The following is a 23415-nucleotide window of genomic DNA, read 5'->3' as shown; positions in this document are numbered from 1 at the left end:
GTGACAGCGGCAGCGACAGCACCATCGGCGGCAGGCAGTGAGCGTTATGTTATGTGTAACCTGGACGACTGCCACCCCCATCCGGCCCGGGCATCCCTAGGGAAACTCGGTGGCGCTGTCCCGGAGCGGGGGGGGGGGGGAGGAGAGGGGAGAGAGGGAGAAAAGCAGGGGATCAGGAAAGGAAAGAAGGGAGGAATGGAGGCTTGCTTGCAGACCGTATTCATCGTATCCTTCGTCGTCGCAACAGGCGAAATGAGCGAATCCACTGGCATGGGGGAGGCGAGAGACAAAACTGACAGGATGGCGGCGGCGGCAGAATACCGGTATGCACGAGCCGAGTGCCGCGCCGCAGCATCCCACGGGAGCCATGAGGGACGTTGTTCGCTGCAGGAACGTCATTACGACGGTAAGGCGGAGAGACTGGAGGGTGGGAGGGGAGGGGGCGGAGGTCGGAGGGGGCTGGCCGATGAAATGACACGAATGATGAAGCTGCGTGCTGCGAGTCGAGCCCGAATCAGCCGCTCCGGTCGCCAAGCATGAACGATCAGCATCTACCTAGTGGAGCGGGCCGCTGTGGCGCCTGCGGGCAGGGGTTTTTGGGCTAGGTTTCTCCCTTTGCGCCCTGTGCCCTCGACCTAGACGGTATGGAGGTGCAGGGAGAGACATGGAGAGGGAGAGACAGAGAGACAAAAAGAGAGTGAGAGTGAGAGTGAGAAAGAGGTATGCTCGTGTTTGTGTGTGTGTGTGTGTGTGTGTGTGTGTGCTCACGCCATTGACGCCATCCACTTAGGGTGAACAGGCAACGCAAGGGATATCCCGCAGCCTGTAGTGAGGGGCCCTTTGGGGCCTGTGATGACAGACTGGTAGAAGCGGATGGAGGGCAAACCAAAACCAATGAGGGCAGCTGACGGGAAAACATGACATGCGCGCCAACACCATATGAGCACCCCCACAGGCAACACGTGCGGCCATTGATTTATGTGGTGCACATCTGTTTTGCTACGTGGCGCATGGGAGGAATCGAGGACGACCTAGTTCGGTGTTTGCGGTTTGGTGTAAGCAAACAAAGCCGGATGTGTTTCAAGGTCGATGTATGGGTGCTGTTTACCACCCCAATGTATCCGTGATCTGTGGGTAGGTGTTTACCGTTCGATTCGGTGTAATAGTACAGAGTAGAAGAGTCCGGATATGTATTTACTGACCCTCACGTAATTCAGGCTGTGTAACTGACATGGGCGGGCGGGACCCATAATGACGATCAAGGCCCGAGTGGGGCCGCGCCGATTACCCCATGATCCCGCCGCCGGTCCGAGCTCGGACCCAGGACCCACAAATGCCGCAGGCTAGCGACTCCAGCGAGCACGGAGGTACGTACCTATCATGTCCATCGCGAAATGTTCCCCCTTGGAGCAAGGGGCTGTCTGTCTTTCTCTCTCTCCTCTCTGTCCAGCGAACCAATGTTCGTCACTTGTCTCGCTGCTACTTGTCTACTCTCCGGCTCCTCTGACGACGGGAATATTAAATGACTTGTGCAGCCAGATCTCCAGTCGGCGCCCCCAAAATACTTCTCGGAGTTGAACTCCGTTTCCACGGTCGAGTCACTTCTGCATTTGAATTAGACACGACATGCCTAGCATAGCTCAGCTCCGCGGTGGCGATGGATCAGCCTCTTCCCCTCACAGGAATGCGATTGTGTTATCGTGTGGTGTCGAGGGGTCTAGATCCATTCCAAGAGACTTTTAACGTCTGCGCCGCTGACACGGAAGCTTTTGCGGTTGTTGAGTTGTTTGCTCGTGACGTGGAAGGGGGTGTGGGGGATTGTGTGTCCGAAGCCAACTCAATCAGTTAAAACACTTTGGAATATGACCTGTCGTTCCCCCAAGATGGACCGGGTATCCGCAATCGGATGAACCGACCATGTCCATTCATTCACTGCGGATGTATACATAGATGAGTTGCCTTGGTTCTCTGCCCCACCCCTTCTCACAAGAATGAGCGTGAAGCACTCCTCATCCCCTATGGCAGCAGTGCTCACCCCCTGGACCCCTTCCACCCCTCGTTGATCATGGCGTCCGTGGTTTTGAATCTTATCCGCGCGCTTCTGCCTGACCGTGGGCCGCCGCCAACCAAAAGCTCGAATTCTGCTTGTGTGTGTATATGCGTGTCTGTGACTGGCCGGGTGTCCCAGTTTGATTCAGCCTGCAGCCATGACTGAGCGACCCTGGCCAGTTAGTGCAGGTGTGGGGGGGGGGGGCGTCGCATGTCATCCTGCCGCCATCTACGTGCGTCGTCCACAGACGGCCTGGAATGCAATGTCGGCTGGACACTGCATCTCCCCGGCAGATCGATATACAACTTTCACACGGTAAGGGATCCCCAATAGGGTATCTTGGCGAACTGCGCCCTCCTGCAACGTGAAAGAGAAAGGAAGAGTTTTCTCCATCACTCAGTCTCCGAAACCTTGCTTGCGCCTTTTCGTGGCTGCGTGGTAACATTGATTTCGGCCTGTCTGCAGCGAGCGAGTGAGCATCTCCGGCAGCGGTTCCTCGCTAATTGTTCTACACGCTCCCTCGACAGCCTCCTGGATGGCGATTTCGCGCAGTCACCTCTATAAAGGTCTCTGTTGCAATCTCACGTCATCCGTGGCGTCGTAGCAATCATACTGCGTAGAGTGTTGGGCAAGTTCTATTTGGCTTCCAGCCTTTTGCTGCCGGCATCGGCTTAAGAGAATCGAATGATGGACCTTGGTTGTAATGAGTCCGCTCGAGATCTCATTGAATCACAACTTTACCGACCTCCACACGCCCACTCTTAATCGGTTAATATTCACACTCACACAGATGGCGGGCCGAGACCGGTAGGGAGGGGGAGGAAGGGAAGGGGGGAAGGGTAGCCAGCCGACGTGAATAAGACCCAAGAGGTCGCTCAGGAGAAGCCAGCGCCTTGAAAGTCGGTTCCATCGCAGGATGCGTTTCGTCCGGGTCCCGAGAACAGCAAGCGAGTCAGCTGAGATGCGAGTTTCTCCTAGTCTGGTAAACTACCTGGACACTCAGGGAAAGCAGGCTAGGAAGTACAGTAAACTCAGGAAAAGGAGGTGGGAGAGGCTGACTACGAATCCATTGGAGAGAGGGGGAGAAAAGCCGACTAAAAAAATAAAAGGGTTGCTGATTGTCCCAGGAATTTGCCTCGACGTCACCCTTTCGGGGACTTCGGGGACTTCGGGAGTGACCGACGGCAAGTTCGAAGACATCCTCCGCGAAAGGCGGCGGCGCAGCACGGCAGTCGGAGACGCGGATGGGATGAGATTAGATGTGATGGAAGACGAGTTGAGAGCTGACAAGGAGCGGCACCCCTCCCGCTTAGACACGACGGATTGGATTGTGCCGAGCCTTTGAAAGATTCACGAGGGGGATCCCTTGAACGTCAGGTGGGGTGGAATGTCCAGAATCCAGATTAGTGTCAAAACTGGATATTGTCAAAACTGGAGCAGAAGTCTCGGACGGCGTAGTGGACGCCACTTTCTGGCACGGCTCCAAGGGGGGGGGGGGGGGGGCAGTTCTGGCGGATACGAGGAGAAGGAGGGGGGTGAGGGATGACTCGTCATATTCAGATGCAGCTCGCCTGTCTTTGCGAAATTGAGTCAATTTTATTGCTTTCGGTGTAAGTGACAGTCTGTACTCAGTGGCACTCTTGGACTTTGGATGCACGACGACGCGACGGGCGAGAACGAGGCGTCGGTGGAGGTAATCAATCAACTCATTTTGGCTGCTTGCATGCTCAGGACTTTAGGGAGGATGAGGCTACAGGTCACGACAAACTTCCTTTTCAGAATGGAGTTGTGAATTGTGAAAATGTGTCACTCGGGTTTTTGAAAGATGTGGAACAATGGGAATCAATGAATCAGCAAAATCAGTAAAATCAATAACTGTCTATGTACGTGAGAAACATGCGGTCAAGGCCAGCACGGGACGGTCGAAATGCGGGCGTCTGAGTGAAAAACAATGTAGCGTCCCCAAAAAACATGTATCAACTTTCTCCCCAAGCCCAAACAGAACCAATACTCCTTGAACGCCTGCCGCATTTCCGGCATCTCCCTATTCTCTCTACTCTCTGTCCTCGCCGACCTGACGTTCTCTCGTCACTGGCCGCGGATCTGGAAGATGACATGCCGTAGCAATCTCATCTTAGTGGGGTATGATGACTCGCGGCTGCTTCGCTGTGCTGACAAGACCGCCGTGTTGTGTGATGGAGGTGAAAGCAGAGTCTTTTTTGCCCAAAGTCGGCGGGACATCCAATGATGATGATGATGATGATGTGTGTAATTGGGTCTCGCTTTGCCTGCTTGCTCCGATGACTGTTCATGATAATGAGGTGAGCTTGGTCTCGCCGTTGGATGTCTTCTTAACGTCCCCGTCGGATCCGTTCTTGCTGGGTCCATCGGAGGCGATATTGGCGTGACGGTTGACAGTGTGCTTCTCGCCGTTGGACCCGTTCTTCTTCGCCCCGCTGGAGGCGAGCTGGTCACCGCCGCCGATGGGCGCGGCCTTTGCCTTGCCGTTGTTGGAACCCACCGGCAGCGGCTCTTGCAGGACGGAATCCAGGTACTGGAGCCTGTCGCAGAGGTTGAGCATAATGCGTTTGACCTCGTTCTCGTCGCAGAGGCGGCGGTTGACGCCGACGGCGAGGCGCAGGTGGACGCCGTCGGGTTCGGGGAAGGCGGCGATGTCGAAGTCGTGCATGGAGACGTCCCAGACCGTCACCCTGTCGAGGGACGGGTCGACGGCGCTGGGGCCGCGCTGGTCCTCCTCGCGGTCGAGATGGCCGAGCTGGATGCGCTGGTCAGCGTCGTCACCGCCGCTGTGCGGGTTCATGTCAAAGTTCTGGTAGGCTGTGTAGCAGCTGAAGTTGTCGACGGTGGCGGGCCAGTCGGTGCAGTTGTCGCGGATGTCGTCGAGGCCAAGTGTCTCGAAAGGCATGCTGTCAAGGTACTGCTGCTGAACTCGGCGGAGGAGGTTCCGCGACCCGTGGGAAGCGGCGGCAGCGGCGCCGGCGTCGTCGTCGTCGTCGTCGAGGGAGACGCGGACGGGTACGGCGTTGGAGCAGGGGCCGACTATGTGCTGACTGCTGAGTGGGAGGCATTGCCGGCCGGAGACGACGCGGCCAAAGACAACGTCCCTCGTGCCCATGATATCGCCGAATACGAGGGCGCAGGCGGCGGTGAAGACGGTGGCAGGGGTGATGCCCTCTGCGTTGGTCTGGTGCAGCGCCTTGATGATCTTCTCGGACACCAACGTGCCGCTGGGGAGTTTCTCGTCCCTGTGTCTGCCTTCTTTCACGCCGTTCATGATGGTCATGTAGGACCCCTGCAGGAGGGACCGCCAGAACTGGTAGCCCTCCTCGCGCGTGCTCATCATGTACTGGACGAAGCGGGCGAAGGGGGGCGGCGTGGGCAGGCGCTCGCCGACGTAGAGAATATGCAGGGCGCGCATGACGTGCTCGAAGCTGAGGCCATCGTAGATGGCGTGGTTCATGCGGAGGACCATGCGCACGGCGGTGGAAGAAGCCTTACCGCCGCCGCCGCCGTTCTCTTGCGTCTTGTTGGCCGTGAGGATGGAGATGCGCAGCATGGAGTGTCCGAGACGGAGCGGATCGCGGGCGTCGGCGCCGACTAGGGCGCGGGTCGCCCGCGTCAAGTCCCCGTCGTCGACGTGGACGATCTCGGTGGGCACATGTAAGTGGTCGAGGACGACCTGGTAGAGCTTCCCGGATGCCGAGAGGAAGACGGTGCGGAGGATGTCGAAGTTCTTGATGAGGGCGGCGGCGGTCTCCGAGACTCGGCCGGGGTCGGAGCCGGAGGGAAAGTCGACGATGAAGGGGCTCGGGACACGCGGCTCGCCCGTGGGGCCGTACTGGATGAAGATCTTCTGCGTCCACAAGGCCGGGTACGAATCCTGAATCGTGCCGTATGAAGGGTCTAGCTGCGGGGAGAGCTCCCTCTCGACGAAGGCCTTGGCGTCTTCCTGCGGGAGGAGCTGGAAGGGCTCGGTGTCGACCAGGCGGGACGGGCGGCCGTGGCCGGCTCCGCCTTGGAGCATGGTGTCGAGGATCTTGTTGGCGAGGTCGACGGGCGTCGAGTGGTCGAAGATGTCCTTGACAGACACGTGTACGTCGAGACGGCGGCTAATGCGGGCGGCGAGCTTGGCCGCCATGAGGGACTGGCCTCCGAGGTCGAAGAAGTTGTCGGTGATGCCGGCCTCCACGCCGAGGACGTTGGCGAACTCGTCGCACAACGCGGCCTCGACCTCGTTGGTCGGCTGCACACGCTCCGACGGCGGCTTGCTGACGGGGGCGGCCTGGGCCTTGCGCGTCAGCTCGCGGCGGTCGATCTTTCCGTTGGCGTTGACGGGCATCTGGTCGAGGGCGATGATCTGGACCGGGATCATGTAGGGCGGGAGGAGCGTCTGCAGCTGCTCGCGGATCTGGGCCTCGACCTTGCGGCTCTGGAGCCGCTGGAGCGGGCGATTCGTGAGGAGGTTGGCCGGGCGGCCCTGGTGTTCGGTGGGGAACCGGACGAGGACGCGCGAGTCGTTGTCGGAGGAGAACCGATGGAAGACGGCGTCGATGCCGCCGTTCTGGGATCGCTGGCGGGCCCAGCTGAGCTCGACGCGGAAGCCGGCCTCCTCGGCGATCTGGGCGAGGTCCAGGGCCGATAGGGCCGTGATCTGGTCGGCGGCGGCGGTGACCTTGGAGACCCAGGCCGGACCGTCGACGCTGTGCTGGGACTCGTCGTCTTCGTCCAGGGATCCAACGAGGAGTCGCTCGAACATGGTTTTGCTGTAGGGGACGTTTCCAATGGCGACAGTGGTGGTGGTGTTGTTAGAGGTAGAGGTAGAGGATGCCTTCAGGAGAGACAAGAGACGGTTACGGTCCATAGACGATGCCTGGAAATCGATCCAAGATTCCGGTTCAACCTCGTGAACGGTCTGCGTAGGCTTCTCCTCGCCTCGGACGTGAATAACGGCGGCGTACCGGTACCTGCTGAGCTCGTTGGTGGCCTTCATCCTCTTGGGAAGGATTTCGACGTGCCAGACGTGCTCCGGCAGCTTGTCGAGAAGGGCCGTGAAGAAGGCCGGGTCGACCAGCAGCTCCTCCTCGTTCTCCTCGAGCTCCGTGATCTTCTGGCGCACGCCGTCCTTGCTGACGGAGGAGGTCTCGCTCAGAGACTGCAGGGCGCGACCGGCCAGGAAGCACTTGTTGATGGCGTAGGTGCGCATGTCGCCGAAGAAGAGACGCTTGACGCCCGGCAGCCGGACGAGGGTCCGGATCACGTCGAGGAGGTAGTCGGCCGATGGGAAGTACTGGGCAACCGAGTTGGTGACCACCATGTCCGTACGGGACTGCGTGACTTGTCGTAGCTGGCCCACGTCTGTCGCGGTGCCGACGAGGACCTCGGCCTTCCCCGCGAGCGACGGGACGGTCTTGATGCTGTCGTTCACAAAGGTGGCGGCTGAGGTGGACGGCTCGAGGCCGATGTAGGACTCGAGCCCCGGGCCCAGGTTGAAGAGGATCATGCCGGTACCCGTTCCGATTTCGAGCACGCGGCCGGCCGGCTGTCCGTCGAGCATGGCGACCATGCCCTCGTCGAGCCACTCCTGCATCTCGGCCGTCTCGATCAGCGTGCCGTCGTACATGGAGGTCCAGCCCAGGAAGTCGTTGCCGATGACGGAGCGGTCGATGTTGGCCTCGAGATCCGCGTACGTGCCGATCTCGAAGTGCGTGCCCCAGCCCTCGACCTGCTTGCTGGCCTCGTCCTGGACCGACTCGTCGGCGCCGACGGTGACGAAGCCGACCATCTCCTGCTCCGGGCCGTTGCCGCGGATGACGACGGCCGCGTCCCGGACGACGGGGTGCCGGAGCATCGCGAGCTCCACCTCGGCGGGCTCGATACGGTGGCCGCGGATCTTGGTCTGCTGGTCGATGCGCCCAAAGAACTCGATCTGCCCGTCCGACGGCCTGTAGCGGGCCCGGTCACCCGTCCGGTAGGCCCGCACGAGCTGGCCCTCGATGGTGACGTGCAGGAAGCGGTTAACATCGAGGGACGGGTCGGTGTACCCGCGAGCGAGTCCATCGCCAGTGACGACCAACTCGCCCATGACGCCGATGGAAACAAGCTGTTGACGGGAGTCCATGATGTACGCCCCCGAGCTACTCACGGCCTGACCGATGGGCACGCCGTGCTCGAAGGCGTCGCCCGGTTGGACCTTGTAGATGGTACTGGCCACGCTATTCTCCGTGGGACCGTAGGCATTGTAGACTCCCGTCCTTACGAGGGCCTGGGCATCCCTCGCGTCCGACGGGTTCAGGCGGTCGCCGCCGACGTAAAGGATCTCGAGGGCGGCCAGCGTGTCGGGGATATTAGTGATGCACTGCTTGAGCAGTGCGGGCGAGAGCATGGCCACGCGGATGTTTTCACGCGCGAAAACGGCCTCGAGAGCCCTGCTGTCGAGGGTAGTGAAGTAGTCGATGCAGACAAGCGTCGCGCCGTTGAGCAAGGCGGTGTACATTTCCCAGGCCGAGGCGTCGAACGCGACGTTGGACACGTGGGAGATGGTCGTCGCGTCCGGCAGTTCGCGGACGATGTTGCTCTTCTTGACGAGGCGGACGATGCCGCGATGCTCGACCATGACGCCCTTGGGTTTGCCGGTCGAGCCCGAGGTGAAGATGACGTACGCGAGGTTTGTCGGGGACGGGAGGGAGACCCTCGCGGGGGCCTCCGACGAGGCGTGGCGGAACGCGGCGAGGGCCTCGGAGATGGGAACAAAGTTGATGGCCGGGAGACGGACGTTGGGCGTCGCGACGTCGGCGCCGAGGAGGACCAGTGTAAGTTCTGGCACGGCCGAGAGGATGGACTCGAGCCGGGCGGCCGGCACGTTAACGTCGAGCGGGAGATATGCGAGGCTAGACTTCAGGACGGCCATGAAGGCGACGGTCGTCTGACAGGAGCGCGGGGCGAGCACGCCGACGATGGTCTCAGTCGACATGTGCTTCTTGCGGAGCCAGGCGGCGAGGCGGTCCGACTTCTCATCGAGTTGGCTGTATGTGAGAGACGTGGAGGCGTCCTTGACGGCGATACGCTCGGGATGGGCGACGACCTGCTGAAGGAAGACGTCGACGATGCTGGAATCGCGGGGGTAGTCGGGCCTCTTGACGTCGAGGAGGCCCATGGATCGCAGGGCCGACAGTCCGTTTGTGAGGGGCAGGTTGGCGATGGAGATGTCGGGCTGGGCGAGACCGCGCTGGAGGACCTCCTCGAAGACGTCGACCACGCCGCGGACGGTGGCCGGGTCAAAGAGGTCGGCGGCATACACCACGTTGCCTCCAAGGAACCCTTCCTCCTGGAAGAGATGGAACTCGAGGTCGAAGCGGGTGGTGACGGTCGTCGGGAGGGGTTCGCTGGCAAGGCCTTCGAGTTTGATGCGGCCCAGGTCCTGTTGGGAATGGACGGCGAACATGAGCTGGGCCAGCGGGTTCCTCGACGTGTCTCTCGAGCCCGGGAGGAGGGCCGAGACGACCCTCTCGAAGGGGACGTCTTGGTTCTCAAAGGCTGCCGCGGCCGTGGCCCTCACTTGCTGGACGAGGCCGTCGAAGGACTCGTCTTCGACGACGATCCTCATGCACTGCGTGTTGACGAAGAAGCCGATGAGCTCCTCGAGTTCGGGCCGGTTGCGGTTGGCCATGGGGGTTCCGATGATGGCGTCCTCGGCGCCCGTCAGACGGTAATGGGCGGCGCGGAAAGCAGACAGAAGGACGGCAAAGAGCGTGACTTGGCGCGTTTGACAGTAGTCTTGCAGTCTGTCGTATAGGGGTCCCTCGATCTTGACGGGGATGGCGCCGGCCTCGCCGGACAGTACGGCAGGGCGCGGTTTATCGCAGAGGAGCTCCGCGGGGGAGCTGTCGGCCAGCTGCTCGGTCCAGTACTCCAGTTGTCTCTGGTGCTCGGCGGCCTGCGTCTTTTGCCAGACGGCGAAGTCGCGGTACTGGATGGGGAGCGGGGCCACCTCGTCGAGGGGATCGTGGCCTCGCAGCGCCGCGGCGTAAAAGGCGGCGAGCTCGCGGCGCAGGATATCGACGGACCAACCATCTGAAATGATGTGGTGCATGACGATGCTGAGGATATGGTCCTCCGGGCCGAGGCGGAAAACAGAGACTCTCCAACCCGGTTCGGATGCCAGGTTGAAGGGGACGTGCTGCTCCTGATGCAGGAGGGGGATGGGACCACTGTCTGTGGCCTCGCCCGAGACGTCGATGACTCTCAGGGGACCGGAGGAAGTGTCGTTGACAATCTGCATGCCTACGCCCTCGTAATCTTCAAAGGTTGTGCGGAGCGTCTCGTGTCGTTGTTCGACGGTGCGGAGCGCCGTCGTCAGGGCGTCGATGTTGAGCGGCCCTCGCATGCGTACGGCGAGGGGCATCATGTACGAGGCGCCGCCGATGTTGAGCTTGTCCAGGAACCAGAGGCGTCCTTGCGCGAACGACTGCTCCACGGGCCCGGAATAGGGTGTCAAGATAATCGCGTCGTGGAGCGCGGATCCGCTGACAATAATGGCTGCGAGATCGGCGAGAACGGGCTGATCAAAGACATCCTTGACGGAGACGCGGGCGTCCAGACGGCGGCTGATGCGGGCTGCCAGCTTCGTGGCCATGAGGGAGTGGCCGCCGAGGTCGAAGAAGTTATCGGTGACGCCTACTTCCACGCCGCCGCCGATGACGTCGGAGAACTCCTCGCAGAGCGCGGCCTCGACGTCGTTGCGAGGGGCGACGCGCACGGCGGAAGTACGGCTCCTAGGCGCGGCGAGGGCTCGCTGGGCGAGCTCGCGGCGGTCGACCTTCTTGTTGGCGTTGAGCGGCAGCTGGTCCAGCACGATGATCTGTGCAGGGACCATGTACGGGGGCAGCAGGGTCTGTAGGCGCTGCCGGATCTCCCGTTCCGCGTCCGCCGCGAAAGTTTGTGGGTCCATGGCGCCGTCTTCGGCGGGCCGGGCGGCGGCAGCAGCGAGGGCGGCGAACCCCACAATATCCGAGTCCTGACCGTCCCGCTTCCGGAAGACGGCGGCGGCGTGGACAACGATGTCGATACTGAGCATGGCCTGCTCAATCTCGACCGGCTCGATCCGGTGACCTCGGATCTTGATTTGCTGGTCCATCCGGCCAAAGAACTCGATTTGTCCGTCTCTAGGCCGGATCCGGGCCCGATCGCCGGTCCGGTACGCCCGGACGGAGCGGCCGGCAATATCGACCTCAACGAATCGGTCCGCGTTCAAGGCAGGATCAGTATAGCCGCGAGCGAGGCCGTCGCCGGTCACAACCAACTCGCCCATGGTGCCGATCGGCGTCAGTTGCTGATGCGCGTCCATGATGTAGGACCCGGAGTTGCTGATGGCCTTCCCAATGGGCACGCCGTTGACGAAGCTCCCGTCTGCGTCGATGGGATAGGCGGTGCTGAAGGCCGTGTTTTCCGTGGGCCCGTAAACGTTGTATAGGGCCTGCTTGACCAGCTGGCAGGCCCGGGAGGCATCCTTCGGTCGCATGGTCTCGCCTCCAGAGACGAGCAAATCGAGCCCGGCAATAACAGAAGGCATCTCGTTGAGGAACTGATTGAAAAGGGCCGTGGTGAAAAAGGCGGCTGTCACGCCATTGGCCTTGAGGGCCTGTCCGAGGGCGCTCGGGTCCAACACGATCATATGGTCGATGCACACGACGGTGCCTCCGTTAAGAAGCGCCGTGAAAAGCTCCCATGTGGCGGCATCGAAGGCCAGGTTCGAGATATGGGCGACGGGCTGAGCGGTCTGGGACTGCGTCATGAAGTTGGTGGACTTGACAAGCCTCACAATACTGCGGTGCTCGATCATGACGCCCTTTGGCTTACCAGTTGTCCCGGATGTAAAGATGACGTAGGCCAGACCCGACGCCGTGGCCGCGGGACGAAGGCACAGGTCACGGGGGTTGACAGCTGCTCCAAGTCTCAAGGCATCACTGATCTGAACCTGCTCGACCTCCCGAGACTCGGCTGGAAGAGTAAGGACTCCGGCGCCGACAAGGACTAGCTTGTGATCTGGGACCGCCGATAGAATGGCATCTATGCGAGCTGCAGGGGCGTTGACGTCGAGGGGCAGGTAGGCGAGGTTGGCTTTGAGGATGCCGAGGAACGCGGCCGTCGTCAGGCATGAGCGCTGCGCCAGCACGCCTACGAGGCTCTCGGGCGCCATCTGGCGGTGGTACCGTTGGAGGTAGGCGGCGATGCGGCTCGACTCCCTGTCCAGCTCGCGATACGTGAGGCTCGACGAGGCGTCGGTAACGGCCGTCGTGTCCGGGTGAGCGGCGACCTGCTCGGCGAAGACGTCAATGACGCTCGCGTCGCGCGGGTAGTCCGTGGTCTGCATCTCGAGCAGGTCCATCTCCCGGAGCTCGGCGATGCCGTAGGGCAGGGGGAGACCGGCGATGGGCGTGTCTGGCTGCTGGAGACCCTGGGACAAGACCTCCTCGAAGAGACGGACGATGCCGCGGACGGTATCGAGCTCGAAGAGGTCCGTGGAGAAGATGACGTTGGCGCCGAGGCAGCCGTCCTGCTGCGCGAGGTAGAACTCCATGTCGAACCGCGTGTTGGGCTCTATGGACAGCGACTCGCCGTCGAGCCCCTGCAGGCTCAGCTTTCCGAGGTCCTGCTGCGCGTGGAAGGTGAACATGAGCTGCACCAGCGGGTTCCGAGACGTGTCTCTGGATCCGGGGAGGAGGGTCGACACGATGCGTTCGAAGGGCACGTCCTGGTGCTCGGCGGCGGCGGTCATGGTTGTCCGGACCTGGCTGACCAGGTCGGCGAAGGTGGCCTTATCCGAGACGGTCGTTCGGAGGCACTGAGAGTTGACGAAGAAGCCGATCAAGTCTTCCAGCTCCGGCCTGTTGCGGTTGGCGATGGGCGTGCCAATGGTTGCGTCCTCGACGCCGGTCAGACGGTAGTGGGTGGCGCGGAATGCCGCGAAGAGGGCAGTGAACATGGTCGTCTGGTTCGTCTTGCAGAATTGCAATAACTTGTCATACGCAGACCCCTGGATCTTGAACTGCACGAGACCGGCATCTCCGGATGGCTTCTCGGGGCGCATCTTATCGCATAGGAGGCTGGCCGGGTGGCTGCCGTCGAGTTGGTCTTTCCAGTAGGCGAGTTGTCTGTCTTGCTCGACCACCTGTGCCGGTTGTTTCTGCCAGACCGAGAAATCACGGTATTGGATGGGGAGAGGCGGGAGGACATGCAACAGAGACGACAATTCTCTGCCCTCGAGTGCGGCAGAGTAGAGGGTAGCCAGCTCGCGCTGAAGTACATCGAGGGACCAGCCGTCGGATATAATGTGATGCATCACGACGGACAGCACGTGGTCCCGGCCACCGGAGCCCAACCGGAAAATCGTGAAGCGCCAGCCCGGCTCGGAGGAGAGGTCAAAAGGCTTCTGTTGGTCCAGCCGAAGCAGCTCCATGAAATCCTCGCTGGCCGGCACGTCGACGAGCTTGAGCGGCTTGTTCTGACTGGGCCGGATGACCTGCACGCCTACGCCGTCGTGACCCTCAAAGGTGGTCCGGAGGGTCTCATGACGCTGCTCGAGAACGCAAAGGGCGGCTTCGAGGGCTTCGATGCGCAGGGGGCCGCGAAGTCGCACAGCCAGAGGCACGAGGTATCCGGTGCCCCGAATGTAGAGCTGCTCGAGGAACCAGAGACGGCCCTGGGCGAAGGACTGCTCGACGGGGCCCGAGTACTCGCTCGTCTTGATGGGCTTGTGCTGGGCCGAGTCCTGCTGCTGGAGGATCTTGGCAGCGAGATCGACGATGTGGGGCTGTTCGAAGATGTTTTTGACCGTCACCCGCGTGTTGAAGCGCTTGCTGAGACGGGCTGCGAGCTTGGTGGCCATCAGCGAATGCCCGCCGAGGTCGAAGAAGCTGCTGGTGACGCCGACGGCCTTGACGCCGAGGACGGCGGCGAACTCGTCGCAGAGGACGCTCTCCATCTTGTTGCGCGGCGGGACGATCTCCAAGACGTCGGCGAAGGCCGACTTGCCTTCGACTATGAGCGTCTGACCCTGCCGGGCCAGCTCGCGGCGGTCGACCTTGCCGTTGGGCGTGAGGGGCAGCTGGGCCAGACGCGCGAGGCGCGAGGGGACCATGTACGACGGAAGGAGCTTTTGGAGGTGTTGTCGGAGCGCCTTTTCGATCTTTGCGGAGAACAGCTCCTCCGCCGAGGGGCCGTCCTTCTGCACGACGACGCCGTTGGTGTACTGCGCCGTGAAGAAGCCGACGAGCTCGGCGTCCCCGGCGTCGTCCGGCCGCGCGATGACGACGATGGAATCGCCGACGCCGGCATAGGAAAGCATCGCCTGCTCGATCTCGGCCGGCTCGATCCGGTGACCGCGCACTTTGATCTGCTGGTCCATGCGGCCGTGGAACTCGATCTGACCATCCGGCCGGAAGCGGGCCCGATCTCCGGTTCGGTACGCACGGACCATTCGGCCGGCGACGGAGATGTGGATAAACCGGTCCCGGTCGAGCGCCGGGTCCGTGTACCCGCGCGCGAGACCGTCGCCCGTGACGACGAGCTCGCCCATGACGCCCAAAGGCACGAGGCGTTGTTTGATGTCGGTGATGTAGGCGCCCGAGTTGCTGACGGCGCGGCCGATGGGGACGCCGTTGGCGCAGTGCTCCCGCTCCTCCTCCTTCTCCGAGACCGCTGCCGCCGCCGCCGCCGTCGGCATCTGGAACATGGTGCTGAAGGTAGTGTTCTCGGTCGGGCCGTACATGTGGCGGAACGAGCGGCGTACGAGGCGGGCGGCCTTTTGCGCATCCTGCGGCCTCACCAACTCACCGCCGGCGAACACAAAGTCCAGATGGCTGATAATGGACGGGGCCTCCTCAAGGACCTGCGTCAGGAAAGCTGCGGTGAACCAGGCGGTGGTGATGCGCTCGCTGGAAATCACGCGGCCGAGCTCGGAGGAGTTGAGGACTGTCATGCGGTCGATGCAGACCAAGGAACCGCCGTTGAGAAGGGGCACATAGATTTCCCAGGTGGCGGCGTCGAAGGCAATATTAGACATATGGGCCATGCGGGCCGACGGGGGCAGTCTCGCTAGGATGTTAGTGTTCTTAGCAAGACGCATAATGGCCTGGTGCTCAACCATAACACCCTTCGGCTTGCCAGTAGACCCGGAGGTATACATGACGTAAGCGAGGCTGTTGGCGCCTGGTTGTGAGAAAGCGGTTGCGGGTTCCTTGGACGAGCCGCTGGAGCCGGCGGCCTCGTCGAGAGCGGCGCTGATACGCACAAACTCGACGTCCGACAGGGTGGTATCGGTAGAGACGTCCGGTCCGACCAGGACGAGCTTCTGGCCGGGGACGAAGGAGAGGATCATCTCGACGCGGGCGGAGGGCACGTTGACGTCGAGCGGGAGGTATGCAAGGTTGGCCTTGAGGATGCCGAGGAAGGCGACGACCGTTTCGCAGGACCGGGGCGCGAGAACGCCCACCAGGGTCTCCGAGTCCAGACGACGGCGCCTCAGCCAGTGGGCGAGGTCGTCGGAGCGGCGATCCAGCTCGGCGTACGTCAGCTGGGAGGAGGAATCCGTGACGGCGACGGCGCGCGGCTTCGCGAGGGCCTCGGCGCGGAAGATGTCTGGGATGCTGGCGTCGCGGGGGTAGTTAGTCACTTCCATGTCCAGCAGGCCGGCGTCGCGGAGCTGTTCTTCGGCGCGGGCGAACGGCAGCGCGCCTAGGGGCGTTTCCGGGTGCGCGAGGGCCTCGCGGAGGACTTGCTGGAAGACGTCGACGACGCCGGAGATGGTCTCCCGGTCGAACAGGTCGGACGAGTAGAGTACCGTGCCGGCCAGGCGGCCGGCCTCCTGGAAGAGGTGGAACTCGACATCGAAGCGGGTCGTGACGGCCGCCGGCATCGCCTCGCTGCCCGCAAGGCCCTCGAGCTGGATCCGGCCGAGGCCCTCCTGCGAGTTGAGGGAGAACATGAGCTGCACCAGCGGGTTGCGGGACGTGTCCCTGGTGCCGGGGAGCAGGGCGGAAACGACCCTCTCGAAGGGCACGTCCTGGTTCTCAAAGGCCGCGGCCGCCGTGGACCGGACTTGCTGGACGATGCTGCCAAACGTATCCTCGTTGTCGATCACGATGCGCATGCACTGCGTGTTGACGAAGAAGCCAATAACATCCTCAAGCTCGGCCCGGTTGCGGTTGGCTATGGGAGTGCCGATTGTGGCATCGTCGGCGCCCGTGAGACGGAAATGAGCCACTCGGAAGGCGGCGAGCAGCACCGCAAAGGACGTCGTCTGATGGGCCTGGCAGAAAGTCTGTAGAGCATTATAGACTTCACCGTCGACGCTCAGGAAAACAGCTCCCGCGCTACCGGACAGGGTCTCGGGCCGGGGTCTGTCTAGAAGCAGCTTGGCAGGTTGTCCGCCCTGGAGGTGGTTCGTCCAGTACTCGAGCTGGCGGTCGTGCTCCTCCGTCTGGGCCTCTTGCTTCTGCCAGACGGCGAAGTCCCTGTATTGGATCGCGAGCGGACTTAGGTGGGTGAGGGGGTCTTGGCCGCGGAGGGATACGGCGTAGAGGCCGACAAGCTCGCGTTGGAGGACCTCGATGGACCACCCATCGGAGATGATGTGGTGCATGACGATCGAGAGGATGTGGTCGTCGTCGTCGGAGCCCAGACGCAGCAGGGAGACGCGCCAGCCGGGCTCCTTGGCGAGGTCGAAGGGAGTGGACTGCTCCTTTTGGAGGATCTCGGCGTAGGCGTAGGCCTCGTCGGTATCTGATGCTGACGCTGACGATGATTCCGGCACATCGATGACTCGGAGAGTGTCCTCGAGGCTCTTGTTGTCGTGGATGACTTGTACGCCGGCGCCTTCGCGCTCCTCAAAGGTCGTTCGAAGCGTCTCGTGGCGTTGCGCGAGGGCGTGGAGCGCCAAACGGAGGGCATCGACTGAAAGAGGCCCTCGCAGGCGGAAGGCGATAGGCATCATGTACGAGGCGCCGAGGTCGAGCTGATCGATGAACCAGAGACGGGCCTGGGCAAAGGACTGCTCGACGGGACCGCGGTACTCGGTGGGCTCGATGGCCGTGTGTTTCTTGGAGCCTCGGCGGATGGTGGCGGCCAGGTCGGCGAGGACCGGGTGGTCGAAGACGGACTTGACGGAGACGTGGGCGTCCAGACGGCGGCTGAGGCGGGCGACGAGCTTGGTGGCCAGCAAGGAGTGCCCCCCAAGGTCGAAGAAGCTATCATGAACGCCGACGTCGACGCCGAGCACGTTGGTGTACTCCTCGCACAGCGCGGCCTCGACGTCGTTCCGGGGGGCCACGCGGGTGGAGGCGGCGGCGGCGGCGGCGGCAGCAGAAGAGGATGCCGAGCCGGTCATGGTCTGGGCTCTGCTCGAGAGGAGACGCCGGTCGACTTTGCCGTTGGCGTTCAGGGGCAGCTGGTCGAGCACGACGATCTGCGCGGGCACCATGTAGGAGGGCAAGACGCTCTGCAGCTTCTGGTGCATTGTTCTCTCCGTCTTGAAGGCGAACTGCTGCTGCTGCGCGGCCTCGGCCTCGTCGTTCTCCGGTGGCGCAATGATGCCGTTGGGGAACCGGACGGCGACGAAGCTGACGATCTCGGGATCCTGGCCGTCGCGTCTCCGCAGAACAACAGCGGCGTCGGAGGCGGCCGTGTGCCGGAGGATAGCCTGCTCCACCTCGGCCGGCTCGACGCGGTTCCCGCGGATCTTGACCTGCTGATCCATGCGGCCGAAGAACTCGATCTGACCGTCCGGCCGGTATCGGACGCGGTCGCCGGTGCGGTAGGCCCGGGCCGGAGGCTGGCCGTCGACGGAGATCTCGACGAACCGGCCGACCTCCAGCGCCGGGTCCGTGTATCCCCGGGCCAGGCCGTCGCCGAGGACGACGAGCTCGCCGACAACACCGATGGGAACGGGCTGCTGACGAGCGTCCATGACGTAGGCGCCCGAGTTGGTCGCAGTCCGGCCGATGGGGACGCCGTTGACGTAGGGCTCGTCGGTGACCTCGTGAAAGGTGGAGAGGACGGTGTTCTCCGTCGGGCCATAGGCGTTGATCAAGGTCCCCGGGATGATGGACCTGATCATGGCGGCGTCGCGGGGATCACAGCGGTCGCCGCCGGCCAGGAGGAGCTGTATGGAAGCCAGGGTCGCCGGAGCGTGGGCGAGGCACTGCTTGAGCAGAGCCGGCGGGAACAAGGCGGCCTGCACGCGCCGGGAGGCGAAGAGGGCCTGTAGCTTCTTGACGTCGATGGTGGTGAAGTAGTCGACGCAGACGAGGGTGCCCCCGTTCAGCAGGGCGCAATAGATCTCCCAGGTGGCGGCGTCAAAGGCAATGTTGGACATATGGGCCATGCGGGCCGATGGCGGCAGTCTCGCGAGGGCATTGGTGTTCTTGGCGAGACGCACGATGCCGCGGTGCTCGACCATAACACCCTTTGGCGTGCCGGTCGACCCGGAGGTATACATGACGTACGCGAGGCTCGTCGCGGACGGCTTCGAGGCGGTGGGCGGGATGGCGTGGGGGGTCTTGAGGGCCTCGCCGAGAGGCACCGTCTCGACGTCTTCGGCTAACGAGTCGGGAACGGGGGTATCGTTGCCGAGAAGCAGCAGCTTGCGTCCCGGACGGGTCGAGAAGATGGCGTTGAGACGGGCCACCGGGGCATTGATATCCAGGGGGAGGTAGGCCATGTTGGCCTTGAGGACGCCGAGGAACGCAACAATAGTGTCGCAGGACCGCGGGGCCAGCACGGCGACAAGTTCCTCGTCCGCCATGTCCGGTCGTCGAAGAAGCCACGCCGCCAGCGTATCTGACTGCTGGTCCAGCTGCGAGTAGGACAGGGTAGACGAGGCATCAACGACGGCCGGAGCATCAGGCTGGCTGAGGGCCAGTTCGCGGAACACGTCGGCCACGCTGGCGTCTCTCGGATACGGCGACCTCGGAATGGAGAGGAGGCCCTTGCTGTGAAGCTCGGCCAGGCCATCCGTCAGCGGGAGGGACGAAAGAACCGCCTTGGGGTCATCCAGCGTGCGGCGAAGGACCTCTTCGAATACAGAAACGACGCCGCGGATCGAGGCTGTCGCAAAGAGGTCGGTGGCGTACACGATGCTTCCTGTAAGCCGTCCCTTTTCCTGGAAGAGGTGGAACTCCACGTCGAAGCGCGTGGTCGTCGCGTTGGGCAGACGCTCGCTCGACACGTCCTCGAGCTGTATGCCTCCGAGCCCCTGCTGCGAATGCACGGCGAACATGAGCTGCACGAGCGGGTTGCGCGATGTGTCCCTCGACCCGGGCTGCAGAGCCGAGACGATCCTCTCAAAGGGGACGTCCTGGTTCTCGAACGACGTGTTGACCGTGGCCCGGACCTGCTGGACGAGTGACTCAAAGGTCTCGTCGGCCTCGTCGATGGTGATGCGCATGCACTGCGTGTTGACGAAGAAACCGACGAGATCCTCGAGCTCGGACCGGTTGCGGTTGGCAATGGGCGTGCCTACGGTTGCGTCTTCCATGCCGGTCAACCTGTAGTGGGCAGCCCTGAAGGCGGCGAGGAGGACGATGAAGGGGGTGGCCTGGCGAGCCCGGCAGTAGGCCTGAAGGTTCTCGTAGGTCGGGCCCTCGACGACAATGGACTCGATGCCGGCATCGCCCGAGAGCGCCGCCGGACGGGGCCGATCGCAGAACAGGCTGGCCGGCTGGCTCCCCTCGAGCTGCTGGCGCCAGTAGGACAGCTGCCGCTCGTGCTCCGCGACCTGCTCGTCCTGTCTCTGCCACGCGGCGAAGTCTCTGTACTGGATGGCCAGCGCCGGCACGTCGGCGAGGGGGTCGTGGCCCCGGACGGCGGACGCGTAAAAGGAGGCCAGCTCGCGCTGCAGGATCTCGAGGGACCAGCCGTCGTAGATGATGTGGTGCATGACGATGGAGAGGACGTGGTCCTGGTCACCGTCACCAACACGGAAGAGGGCCGGCCGCCAGCCAGGCTCCGTCGAGAGATCAAAGGGGAGGCTCTGTTCCTTCCGGAGGGCCTCGTCGAGATGGCTCCCGCCGTCTTGGACATGGATGACCCGGAGATCCTTGGGGTCGAACGGGTGGACGACCTGGACGCCAACGCCGTCCTGCTCCTCGAAAGTGGTGCGGAGCGTCTCGTGCCGGAGTTCCAACGCACGCAAGGCCGTGGCCAACGCCTCGACCTTCATGGGACCGCGGAGACGGAATGCAAGCGGCATGATGTACCACGATGCCCCAAGATCCAGCTGGTCCAGGAACCACAGTCGGCCCTGGGCAAAGGACTGCTCGACAGGACCGGTGTAAGGCAGGGCGCGGATGGCGTTGTGTCTGCTGGACCCCTGGCGGATGGACGCGGCCAGGTCGACGACGCGGGCGTTGTCGAAGACGTCCTTGACCGAGATCTGCGTGTTCAGCCGGCGGGACAGGCGGGCGGCGAGACGGGTGGCCATCAGCGAGTGCCCTCCGAGGTCGAAGAAGTTGTCGGTGATGCCGACGTGGACGCCCAGCACGGCGGAGAACTCTTCGCACAGCGCGGCCTCGACCTCGTTGCGCGGCTCGACCCGCTCCGTCGCGGCGAGGAGGGCCTTGGTGCGCGGCGCCGCCTTGGCCTTGCGCGCGAGCTCGCGGCGGTCGATCTTGCCGTTGGCGTTGAGGGGCAGGCGGTCCATGACGACGATCTGAACGGGCACCATATACGGCGGGAGGATGGTCTGGAGGTGGTCCCGGACCTGGGTCTCGAGACGGCGGCTCTGGTGGCGCTGGAGGGGGCTGTTGGCGAGGAGGTTGGACAGACGGCCGAGGTGCTCCGTGGGGAAGTCGAAGAGCACGCGGGTCTGTTGTTGGTGGTTCTTCTTATCGTTATTGTTGCCGTTGTGGTCGTCATCCTTGACGAGGTGACGGCGGTGAAAGACGGCGTCGATGGCTCCGTTCTGGGATCGTTGCCGGGCCCAGCTCAGTTCCACGTGGAAGCCGGCTTGGTCTGCAATGTCGGCGAGATCGGCTCCGGAAAGGGCGGCGTAGTTCCGTGCAAGATCACGGATGGAGGAGATCCAGGGGGCGCCGTCGAGGAGGCGCTGCGTCTCGTCGTCTTCATCGAGGGACTCGACGAGCAGCCTCTCGACGATGGTCTTGCTGTAGGGGATGTTGGAGACGGGGACGATGGCAGAGGAAGACGACGTCGACTTGGACTTTAAAAGCTTCAGAAGCCCGGCATAGTCGAGCTGGGATTTCTTAAAGTCGATCCAGGCGTCCGTCTCGATGGTGTGGACGGGCTGTCGCCGCGTCTGCTTCCTAGTGTCGTCGTTGTTGGAGGTCTCGTCGTCCTCCGGGTTCTTCATATGAACGACGGCCGCGTATCTATACGCGCTGAGCTCGTTGGTCGCCCTCATGCGCTTCGGCAGAATCTCCACGTGCCGCACGTGGTCCGGGAGACGCGCCACAAGCCCCGTGAAGAAGGCCGGATCAACCAGAAGCTCCTCCTCGCGCTCCTCCAGCTCGGCGATCCTCCGCTGGACGTCATCCCGCGTTGCGCCGGAGCCCAGATCATGTAAGGCCCTGGCCGCGAGGAAGTCCCTGTTGGTGGCGTAGGTCCGCATATCGCCAAAGAAGAGCCGCCGGACGCCCCGGAGGCGCGTCAGGTGCTTGATGACCTGGAACAAATAGTCGCCCGAGGGGAAGTATTGGGCGACCGAGTTGGTGACGACGAGACCGGCGTCAACCATGTTGTTGTCGAGGAGGAGACCGCCGTTGCCCACGTCGAGGGCCGTGCCGACGGCGACACGGGCCTTGCCGGCGAGGGACGGCATAGCCCGGATCTTGCTGTTGACGAACCCGGCCGCCGAGCTGGACGGGTCGAGGCCGACGTAACCGTCTAGACCCCGGAGGTTGAAGAGGATCATGCCGGTGCCCGTGCCGATCTCGAGGACGCGGCCGGCCGGCCTGCCGTCGTGGAGCGCCGCCATGGTGTCGTCAAGCCACTCCTGCATCTCCCCCTTGTCGATATCCTTGCCGTCGTACATGGACGTCCACCCCATGAAGTCGTTGCCGACGATCGACTGGTCGATGGTCTCGATGTCGGCGTACGTGCTCGTCTCGAAGTGGTTGCCCCAGCCCTCGACCTGGTTGCCGGCCTCCTGCGTCTCGAGGCTCTGGTCGCCGCGCGCCGCCACGAACCCGACCATCTCCGTCTCCTCCCCTTCCTGTCGGCGCAGCACGACGGCGGCATCCAGCACGTCGCTATGCGTGAGAAGGGCCTGTTCGACCTCGGCCGGTTCAACGCGGTGCCCGCGGATCTTGACCTGCTGGTCCATCCGGCCAAAGAACTCGATCTGGCCGTCCGTCGGACGGTAACGCACACGATCACCCGTGCGGTACGCCCGGACGACCTGCCCGTTGACGGCCACCTGGGCGAACCGGTCCTTGTTGAGTGCGGCATCCGTGTAGCCGCGGGCGAGACCGTCTCCCGTGACAACAAGCTCGCCCATCACGCCCACGGGGACGGGCCGCTGGATGGGATCGAGGATGTACGCCCCCGAGTTGCTGACTGCCTTGCCGATCGGTACGCCGTTGACGAAGGGGTCCTGCCCGGATACTTCGTAGATCGTGCTGAGGATCGTATTCTCCGTCGGACCGTACGCGTTGTAGACGCTTCCTCCGGAGCCCAACGCGCGCGAGGCGGCGGCGGCATCGGGGCCGTCGAAGCGGTCACCCGCGGCGAACAGCAGGCTCAGGGCCCCGAGGGTGGCCTCCATGGGCTGGAGGCACTGCTTGAGGAGGGCCGGGGGCAGCATCGTGGCCTGGATCCGCTCCCGGAGGAAGAGGGTGTTTAATGCCGCCGGATCGAGGGTCGTGAAATAGTCGATGCAGACCAAGGTGCCGCCGTTGAGCAGCGCCGAGTAGATTTCCCACGTGGACGCGTCAAACGCAACGTTGGAGAGGTGGGCAACGCGTGCGGCGGGAGGAAGCTTGGCAACCACATTGCTGTTCTTGACAAGCCTGATGATTCCGCGGTGTTCGACCATCACGCCCTTGGGCTTGCCTGTTGACCCGGACGTGAAGATGATGTAGGCCAGACTGGTGGCAGTTGGCTTGGAGAGGAGCTGGAGGGAGGGTTTGCTGGGGGCGTCACGAAGGGTATCGCTGATGGGCACCATCGTGACGTTGGGGAGATCAAGGGACGGTCTCGTGACGGTCGATCCGAGAAGGAGGAGGACCTTGCCGTCGTCGGCGGCAGAAAGAATAGAGGTAAGTCGTGCGGCCGGGATGTTGACGTTGAGGGGAAGATACGCAAGGTTGGCCTTGAGTATGCCGAGGAAGGCC

At 63.0% G+C, this 23415-nt stretch overlaps 1 protein-coding gene across 1 annotated transcript in view; it reads right to left on the bottom strand.

Annotated features, from left to right (window-relative positions):
- Positions 1–4358: 4358 nt before the first annotated feature.
- Positions 4359–23415, bottom strand: part of CDEST_00145 (Putative AMP-dependent synthetase/ligase domain, Condensation domain, AMP-binding, ANL) — a gene marked incomplete at both ends in the record, with an annotated part of 34440 nt that continues 15383 nt past the window's right edge. The window contains one exon of the mRNA XM_062916304.1: positions 4359–23415. This exon is cut by the window's right edge and continues 15383 nt beyond it. Coding sequence (XP_062772355.1) covers positions 4359–23415 — 19057 coding nt within the window.

The sequence above is a fragment of the Colletotrichum destructivum genome, chromosome 1 (genome assembly GCF_034447905.1).
Source record: "Colletotrichum destructivum chromosome 1, complete sequence".
Classification (NCBI taxonomy): domain Eukaryota; kingdom Fungi; phylum Ascomycota; class Sordariomycetes; order Glomerellales; family Glomerellaceae; genus Colletotrichum; species Colletotrichum destructivum.
The sequence above is the reverse complement of the archived record's forward strand: the minus strand, read 5'-3'. Positions and strand labels throughout refer to the sequence as shown.